General features: G+C 40.8%; 1 protein-coding gene across 1 annotated transcript in view; it reads right to left on the reverse strand.

Moving 5' to 3' along the window:
* The window catches only part of LOC118415486, a 24,561-nt gene extending 19,916 nt beyond the window's left edge, over window positions 1–4,645 (reverse strand). Inside the window, exons 1-4 of the mRNA XM_035820145.1 lie at window positions 4,459–4,645; window positions 2,961–3,061; window positions 1,903–2,113; window positions 1,145–1,339 (exon numbers count right to left, since the gene is read on the reverse strand). Of these exons, the coding sequence (XP_035676038.1) occupies window positions 1,145–1,339; window positions 1,903–2,113; window positions 2,961–3,061; window positions 4,459–4,645 (694 nt within the window). The remainder of the gene's footprint in view (window positions 1–1,144; window positions 1,340–1,902; window positions 2,114–2,960; window positions 3,062–4,458) is intronic.
* Between the last annotated feature and the right edge of the window lie 5,781 nt (window positions 4,646–10,426).

The raw sequence follows: 10,426 nt of genomic DNA on the forward strand, positions 1-10,426 counted from the left end.
ATATGTATTATACATACATGGTACAAAACGCATTAAAATTGGTTCATGATTCGTGTCAGTTCCGTTTAGTAATTTCTATTACTGCAAGAGGGTCTTCATATGACAAGTATATGTAATACTTTTTATGTAAGTTTAAACATATATCTGTCATGTATTATGCTAGTTAACATCTTATTATGAATGTAAAATTCATTTCCTTTTTTATGAATCTAAATCATTTTTCATTATCTTTGAGTTCAGAGGCAACAGAATACAAATAATCCCACCTAAAAACACACACGGAACGGGGCTGTTGTTTTTTTGTTAGTTTGCCGTGATAGCCTGTCTTTGCCCAGTCCAAAGACAGACTATCACGGCAAAATCCCTTCCACAGTAAACTCCCTTCCTCGGCAAACTCCCTTTTCCGGCACAAGAGAACATAGCCAACGTTGAAAATCGTTGAAAATCGCTGACCAACGCCGCCCCCCCCCCCCCCCCCCCAAAAAAACAGCCCGGTTCCGAAAACAGCAAGTTAGTCTAAGCTGAATGGAGTGTTTAATTTTAGTAGGGTAATTTCGACGTTATTTTTGTGACCAAGCAGGCCTGGTGCTCGTTCCATGAATTCACAAATCATAGAATAATCTACTCACATGTACTAAAAATAAAGTTGGATGTTCTGTATACCAAAAGTTGCGTGTAAAAAGGATCGATTGAATCATTGTCACCGGCCCGCGGCCATAACAACCGGACGATACAGTGTTGAGCAGAAGCAGGGAAATTTGGGCACTTTTTTGGGTGTCCCACTCATATAAGCAGGCCCCGTGCTCGTTTCATCATAATTACAATCATAATGTAAGGAACCATAGGAAAGGAAATCACACAAGCTTTCAATTGATATATAATACATTGAAATCGATGCAGAAACATCAGAAATATGATCAACAAAAGTTGATATGCGAAACTTTTTGTGCCGAGTTTATATGTATATACGGTTACTTTTCTTCCGTGCAATTTTTGGTGGCAAGGATGACGTCAATGATTGACTGGAAAAGAATCTTATCACCTTTCACTGTCGAATTACGTCGGATATACTCCAGGGCCATTGATTTCATTTCTGGCTCATCGACTAAGTAAGCTGTTTTTGTCAAGAAGTCCAGAAGAACACTTCCCTCTTTTGAGTTATCCTGAAAACACTCCGTGACGTTCATGTTCATTGCATTCACGGAAGTGACGTAACTGATGCCCCTCATGTCAAGCCACTGTCTGACGTCACCGGAAGTACGTAGTTCCGTCTTCAAACGGTCACCCTGGCCGAACTCGTCCCACAACTTGTACCACAGCTTCCCCATGTCACTTTTATCTGTAGAAATATGCAATAGTTTCATTTTTCGGGCGTATACGACGAGACTTTTGTCCCGGTTAAGAAGGCTATTATATCACCCTGCATGAAAATGAGGTATTGAGTTGCTTCATTTGCATAATTAGTATCTATTGGATGTTCCTCAAAGCTACGTATGTCACATGTTTGAATATCACATAATGGAACGCAGCAGCTTTTTGATCAGTTTCGCGAACTAGCCAGTTCTCACTTGTAAACTTATAGCATATATTCTATTTTGTCGATTACCACTGATTTAAAAGCTTTCCGCGTACCAAAAGACAAAACCTCTTCCTAGGTTATTCTAAAATCAAGGTCTATAAGCAAATCTGGCTTGCTCCGGTAGTTCCAAAACGAGGGCCGAAACTTGCGCCAAGGCAAACCCGAGAACTCTGAAAAGTCATGACTATATCAAAATCGCTACAGGTCCATGGGAAGCCAAGATTGGGCCATAATTTCTCCACTTTTAGTCCCCCCCAAAAAGAACGCATAAACAGACACACGGCCCCGAAAACTTAACCTTATATTTAGTAAAGGAGGTTCACCTGACTGCATGGCGACCATCATGTAGCCACCATCTGCCAGCTGTTCCCACATGTTCCGCAAGGTGGCGTCATGGTCTTCCACGTTATACAGGACGCGTATCGCATGGATCAGGTTGAACGTGTTCTCATTTGTCTGGAAGTACTGTTCCGCTGTCTGCTGGCGCCAGTCAAACTTCACAGCACTGAGGCTTCTGTCTTCCCACACGAGCGCCTACAGAGTCACAGTGATACAATCCTGTTGGGTATTACTTTGACTTCCTCTGGCATACATGTATACACCATTGGATACGCAAGAGCCTCTTAACTTTTCTAGTAGCTGTTAAGCTAAGGGCACAACCCACCGTACGTGCAATTTGTCCTTATGTTTTTTTTTTTTTTTTTTGGCGGCCACGTCCGCCACGTACTTCTGAAAACGTTCAGGCTGTACAGGGCAGGCGCGTCGCCCGTACTGGCACGTACGAGGGGCATCCGCAGCCCGATGGCACACAAAGTTTTGCCTGCACGTAAAGTTCTACGGCGTGTCTACGTGATCTTAAATCCGCCGGATTCCCTACGAGTTCGTACGGAGGCGGTACTAACCATTACGGTTCCCCAAATATTGCTCACGTTTTGGCACGTAGGCAGCACGTATTTTCACGTACGGCGGGTTGTGCTCTTAGCTAAAGCGTGTATCGCAAAAGTCCAAACCTCATTGCGGCAACCATGCGAATTCGTCGCTAATGTTAATTTACGATCTCACTGGCGCGCGGCTGAAATAAATGACATTTCAAACAAAATGTCCGCAAACCAGGTACAAAATCAGATACAAAAAGTATTGGTAATCGTAGTGGCACCACTAAACAAAAAGAAATATGAAACAGTGTGCCGTATTGCCAATATAGGATTCATGAAATAGAAATTTAAGTAGCGCCCGTGCCTGTTGTCGTCTAGTTAAGTTCTCGTCTAGTTCATGCCCATTTTGTCCGATTTTATGGTCTGTGGCTCAATTTCATTACTTTTAACTCACCATTGTATTGACATTATTCTTCGATATAGTATATAGTGCGTATTATAGTTACCTTGTACTGTTTAATCATGTCCTCCGACGGCTCTATCACCCTGTTGTACACACTGTTGTGACGTTGTAGCAGCTTCTTTAGAATGACGCAATCAATGCCTCCTAGAAAGCGCAGACAGATAAAAATGGTTGACCTACTTCACACGGACTTTCTGTCGTCATTTTATCCTTAAGGCGAGAGCAAGAATGAGCCGGAATGCCGACAGAATGAAAATTCTTCTCCATTCCTGGCAATTCGTAGTGTATTCTAGATATTCCCACTGCATTCCAGATATTTGTGCCCGTTCTTTCTTTCGGCTGACCTGAAAGTTTTTGACATGCTAGGAACTTTCGAGGTGCATTTGGAGTGAGGAAATATTTGCATGGCCTGCTTTTTCGAAACAAGTTTTCTTTGTTAATTCGTACCGGAACGTGAGGAGTTATTTTATAGTGATGAAAAGAATGTATATTGCAAGTTCATGCCCAAGGGCTAATTACAAACAACACGTATAATTATGACGAGTACAAGGGTGCTAAGAACTACATTCTATGTTGTGCTACTACATGATGCTAGTTTTGCTAAGTTTGACTTCTTCTTTTTAGGCAGTGGAAGACGAAAAAGTATATTAAATAGAACGATGTTTTATACTTATTTTTTTTATCTGCAATGCACCTTTGGTGCATGTTCGGACTAAAGCTGCTAACATCACGAAGGCATTAGTACATTACATTCTTTTACGTAGAGTTGAACCAGCGTCCTTAAACTCAAGTTCGCACATTGCTTTACTGCCGGCACGCACTCCCTTTTCACTATCGTCCCGTCTGGCTTATAAATGAGCTGCTTCATTCGGCGAAGGCCAATCATCAAATTTCCTACATGGCTGGTAAGCAGCGCGTGGCGTGCACGGGAAAGGTGTTTCTTAAGCTAAGGGCACAACCCGCCGTACGCGCAATTTGTCCGTATGTTTTTTTCGAGGCTGTACAGGGCAGGCGCATAGCCCGTACTGTCACGTACGGGGAACGAATCCACAGCCTTATTGCACACAAAGTTTTGCCTGCACGTAAAGTTCTACGGCGTATCTGCATGCTCCTCAATCCGTCGGATTCCCTACGATTTCGTACGGAGGCGGTACTTACCACTTACGGATCCCAAAAGAATGCCCACGTTTTCGCACGTAGACAGCACGTATTTACACGCGCACGGCGGAGTATGCCCTTAGGTTCTCTGTACACTGATCGGCAGGCACTCGGTGACGCCATGGTTGCCCTCTGCCCACAGATCCGACAGATCTAAACTCTGGTTTCGGATATAGTTTAGACATAGAAATCAATGTGAAACGTGTAACGTTCTTTCGAATATTAATAACCACGGCTTTCGGGGCAAAGGCTATGATTGGCTGACTGGCCACTCCCTCAATAGTGAACATGGAGGGCAGTTAAGCAGAGTAGGAACCAGGCGGAGTTCTAGGACGCGGGTTCAACTCTGTGTAAGTGACTACACCATGATATGGCGGCCTCACCTGACCCACTCCCTATCCCCAGCACACGCAGGTCGGCTCCCGGATCACACAGGATAGAGTCTGGAACCTTGGATTCATACGAACGGTCGTAGATCTCCTTTCCTCTCTCATACGCAGCGGCAAACAACCTAAACCCGGCCAAATACCGTTCCCCTGAGTGTTTTATCAGCCTTCCGATCTTCGCCATTCCTGTTCGGATACAATGTAATCAATGTAAACAATGTTTGCAAGCAAAGGTTACACCCATCTTAGTTGTGATGCCAAGTTTTGTCACTTTAAATCATGTTACGATGGTCATGGTGTCTATTTTGAAGATTTAGCCATCTTGTATTTTTTTATCCATTTTGTTTTTTTATTCGCGCTATCTCATTATTTTTTCCCTCTGCATAGGATGTCATCCATAAAATGTACTTGCTGTGGCCTTAGGAGTAATTAGGTCATCTTTTAGATCACCACGGACTTTAGAACGTCCCCCGTATATTTACTGTGTAAATGATTAACATGACTTCACCATGGTATGCATTCAAATATGAAGTTAGTACGCTAAATGTTACTAGGGCTGGGTACCGGTACGGTGTTACGGCAAAAAAACGGGTTTTCTTATTGGACGGGTCCAGAAAAACCGGAACTGAAAAAAATTGATGGACCGGATGTTTGACCGATTGGAAAATGAACAGATTATATGATTCGGCATTCACATGTTTTCGGGAGTACCGGTCTAGGCAAACAAGAGCGTAGAGTCTATAGTCATGTTTACCAACTTTTACAGTCAATCGTACAAAGGCAGTTAGCCTTGTAGGATTTCAAAACGCTAGTGGGAGTCGAATACTACACAAAACAGATTTCTTTGTAGCAAAATGGATAATGGTTTTTAGTATCGTCCATTCACAAGTTTACACAAAATGAATCAGTTCCAGGACCCGGACCTGAATTTTCTGTACCGGTACCCACCGCTAGTCTCTACACGTAAGACTTTCGGCAACGAAATTGTCTTATTTCTAGCGCTGGTGGCGACTGGAAAGAACTGTGGAGAGAGGCAGCTCTGACCTACAACAATCCTTATAATTAGATTGTTATTTACGAATCAGAACACGTAAAGTTTGCTTTTGTTTTGCAACTCATTGTTACGATATAAAGCGCTTCATTATTACATAAAGGTCATACTTAATGACCTAAACGTCGTAATACACCACAGTGTGGGTATTGAAAGTTAGTTAAAAACTTAGAAATATATCCGATAAATGTGCAAGAAAGTCCCATACCTGCCATGGTAAATGTAGGTCGCGGGTGTAAATGTAGGTCACTGTACGGCTTCGACCCTGACTTGACCGGGTTTACAGAAAAGACCGGGCTGTCTACCTGGGCTGTCTACCAGGGCTGGCTATCACGTCAGGCTACTCAGATCTAAGAAAGCCCATTAGTACAAAAGCTGTTTTAGCAGTATGTTTTTGCTCAGTGAAGAAGCTGTGTGTGAAGGAACTATACGTGAATGGGCTGTATGTGAAGGGGCTTTGTGTGAAGCAGCTGTGTGTGTTACGTAACCCAGAGGTTTTGGGTTCGACTCAGTGGAAATGCCACCGATTTTGTGCCTTTGGGAAGGGCGCTTAACACGACTTATCGGGCTGACTGGTCTATCAGTCTTCAGACTGGTGGCTGGTTGGTCAGCTGTTGTACTGTTGCATTCGGGGTGAAGAAGTACCAATGGAGCCCCAGTATCCTTCGTAGACACTTGCTGTCAAAGGTGTCCAGGAGCCGTTCTTCAGTGGCTGTCAGGTCCCAGGCTTCTTCGCCATACATTAGGATAAAAAATACCTGGTTGTTGTACAGCTAAATTGCAAGGAGCTTAAAATAGGCTTTTGCCAAAGTACAAGGGTCTGGAACGGCTGCCATTCGGCGCTAATTGAATTCGGCGCTACCGGGGGGCCAAGAAGACAACAAGAGCGAAGTCAAGCAGAGTTTATAGTCAATTGTACCAAGTTTCTACAGTAAAAGGTACAGAGACAGCCTTTATTACATGGAGATGGTATTTTAAAATGTAGTGGGAGTCCAATAATCCACCAAACAGATTCCTTTGTAGCAAAATTGACCAATTACCATTGTTTTGAGTATTGCCAGTTCTCAAGTTTCCACAGGCAATCAGGTCCAGGTTCAGGTCCGGACCTGGAAATGATCCTCTGGACCTGAATTTTCTGTACTGGTTCCTCCCACAACCAACAATGGATTGTTTTCTTTCCGTCCTTTCACGTCTTATTCTTTGACTTTAGATTCATTTTGGCATTCTATGGCATTACTTATCTGTTTTTTTTTAATCTACGGAATATTTGTACAGCTGCTTTGCACAATTTATTGTGTGGTCGAAAACTTTTTTTTTTTGAAATGGCCGAAAATTGGTGCGAGAGGCGGATGTCATCCATATAATCAAATCAACATGGCCTTAGTAAAGTGAGGAAAGTCGTATTAAGAGCCCTTCCCAATTAACAAGATCGACACCCAAAAAGACTGGTGCCCCTGTCCTTGGTGCTAAATAATAAATCAACAAGACTGGTGCCCCTGTCCCTGGACGTCTACCTACACCTAACCTGCACTGGTCCATGTAATGGGTATATACAGGTTAGTGTAGGTAACATTGGAGCTGTGCAGGTATTTGTGATGTCTACCTGCACCTAATCTGCACTGGTCCTAAATACTAGGTTTTAATACATAAACGTCATATGATGTAGGTGTACGTGGATTGTTATTAGCTGCATTGAATGTTACCACTACCACCTATATTAAGTAATATCCTGTAGAAAAGAAAAAAAAGAGCAATGTTTCTTAAACAATTTTAGTATGAACTACACTTCCAAAATTCAGAGTGGTGCAAGTAAAATATGTCTGGTGCAGGCTATTTTCAATGTTACCTGTACCAGTGCAGGTATGCAGAAAAAGTATTTCAAGCCTTGGATATAGTATGTACATATACATGTACAAAAGAGCTTAGTAGTAGAGAGAACAGTCAACTGTTGCGTTTCTGTCCATACTTCACGACACTGATACAAAAACACTGGTTTTAAGTTTGACAAAAAAACTGTGTTTTTGTAACCTTGAAACGATGATTCTTTTTAAAGTTGCCCAATTCCTTGGCATGAGTTTCTTAAAATTTTACCACTATTCTTGTGAAGCTAAAGACACTCTGTAGTTGATTTGAGTACTCTTTATTATTCTGAGCACTTGTCGAATTACTGCCCTACCGTGGCATCCCTGTTTTGGGCCAAATAATGGAAATTCGCCCCAATACTTGCTGCCCTGTTGCCATGGCAACCAAGAATATTAAGCCAAAACCTAATAGAAAGGTATCTTGGAATGTAATGTATCATTCAATTACACAAAATGTGCAAAATGAACTTAAATAATGCAGTCAGTGCTTGCAAACCTTAGCAACGTCACACAAGTACATGGCGAGGGGGGTATCCAAACTTCAGGGGGTATGTACAGGGGGTTAGAGTTTTACAATTGCCTAATTTCTGTGATTTCTGTGTTTAGATAGATCATCTCCATATTTTAGGATGCGTATTTCAAAAATTTTGTACTAATGTTCCCCCTATTGTCACATATGTGGCTGCGAAACAGAGAAATGTTGATAGATATCAATTATGCAAATGACGACCCCATTTGCATAATTTATTAGAAAATATGAACGTATTGATGGTTCGTCATGATTTTTGGTATGTAGATACTAGCCTTAAGTAAAGACTTACATAATGAGATACCAATTATATAAATTAAACACGCTAATTTGCGTAATTAATGAGAAAAGTTCATGAAAGCACTGCATTCTGTGATATGACTTTCAAAGTTGTCACATATGTAACTGAGAAAGAGGGCAGAGAGTAAAAGATGTATGTTTGGGTCCCCTAGCATCTTTTTTGGAACTGTAGGAAGCAGTTTAGTTTCAGCCTTTGAAAGAGAATAAGTCAAGAAGGGATGAAAGTATTATCATGATTTTTGGTTTGCTGATAGCTTAAGTGATGTTTGATACAATTAATATCAATTATGTAAATTGGGATCTATTGTGTATGATTAACGGCAAAATTTTATAAACCAACTCCAGGCATATGAAATAAAATGTAATGAGTAACACATTCTTATCTACAGACATCATTCTACATAACAAACCTGGTTTATTTGGCCTGGTCTATGTTCGTGGAACTCTAGTTGTTTAGAAGTACTAATGGTTGTTGTTGTAGGTGTGTTGTAGTTGTGTGCTATCCTTTCACCTGGCTGTATGTATGAAGATTATTTTACGTGATGGATGTTTGTAGGGCATTGCTGTTAACAAAAAAGGTGACCTCTTGTGACGAGTGACCTAATTATAAATGTTTCTCATTGATCATACAAATGAGGTCCTAATTTCCATAAAATATATAAGTTGATCATCTCTTCTACCTAAATAACAATGTATTCAAAGTATGAAAGTATTAGCAAAGAAAGCTATTTTAGCATTTTCTCATAAATTATGTAAATGAGACCCTAATTTGCATGACTTACGTCTGCATGTTCAACTTAATTTAGATGTTGCTGCTAAATGTCGCAAGAATGGAATTTTCGTCATTCAGCGCTATAATTACGATTTCTTATTGATTATGTAAATTAGGTAAAAATTTACATAATTGATGTCTATCGATATTTCTCTCTTTTCTAGTTACATATGTCATGTTTACCAGTTTCCTAAGTGTCCTAATATTATGAAATTAGTATTATGTGGCCTAATAAACTGTGCTCATTATTTATACAAATTGGCCTCTGGTTTGTATTGATAGTCTTTATTTATGAAAGACATCTCCGATGTTATCTATATATAAATAATCACGATGATCCGTCAACCCCTTCCGAGTTATTTCCTTCCAAAAGGACGGTGCAATTTTTGCACGCGCGGGCGAATTGCTGTGGAATTTCCGGAATTTTTGCCAATCAGATATATAGTACATAAAAGTAAGCCTTCTATTTCTCTCTTTTTAGTTACATATGGCATATCTTTTTTGCATTCTAACATGAAATGCAGAGTATCTATAAACTGTCCTCATTAATTATGCAAATGAACCCTGATTTGCATTACTAGCATTTTATTATGTAAGGCATCTCTGAAGCTATCTATATGTCAAATATCATGATGATCCGAGTTATTCCCCTCTACAGGGATGATGCAACTACGCAGGGGTGGAAAAATTCCTGACATGCCTGCAGGATTTGGGGAATTCTTGTCAAACGGACGCACAGTATACTATTAGGCTAGCCCCTGAGGCGTCGCCAAAAGCGGTTTGTTTCAAAGCTCAGATTTTATTCATCATAGGCTGTATAACGTCACATGGTAAACCCCTGACAAGTGCGCTGTATGACTGTGTATACCGGCTGGGATCAGTACGAACCCCAGCAATGTACACCTGGCACGCTTGTTGCCTAATGTTGGTTTACTAATTTACTGTTAACCCAGTTGAAGTCACGTACGGGATTATCTACTGAATTTGGGCTTTGGGCTTTGACTAAACCTTTGGCTCGAAGTCAAGTTTATTTGGTGTCACGCATGGTATTCTACGTCATCTACAAGAAGTGGATATTATCATATTGAACATTTGCTATTTTTATACCCCAAATGTTACATGCTAATCGTAACGAAGTAAGACTAACCATTTTCTTGGAATTCAATAAATACTATGGAAACTATGGAAATGTTGAAATTATGGAAACTATGAAAATGTTGAATTGAACTATGACATTGAAACTATGAAATCATAGAAACCTTTGTCGAGTAACTTACACACAATACTATAACAATAGCCTCGTCCTATAAGGTCTCATCGATGTATTACTCCGAGTGGGTACCTTAAAAGAGATCCGAGCCAAAAAAATAAACGGCTGCATGGACGCGTGTTTTTAGCGGTGAGAAATTCCCTTTTAGCCAGCGGAACTGATCTCAAAAGTTAGATTGGTG

This window comes from Branchiostoma floridae, chromosome 5, assembly GCF_000003815.2.
Source record: "Branchiostoma floridae strain S238N-H82 chromosome 5, Bfl_VNyyK, whole genome shotgun sequence".
Lineage (NCBI taxonomy): Eukaryota > Metazoa > Chordata > Leptocardii > Amphioxiformes > Branchiostomatidae > Branchiostoma > Branchiostoma floridae.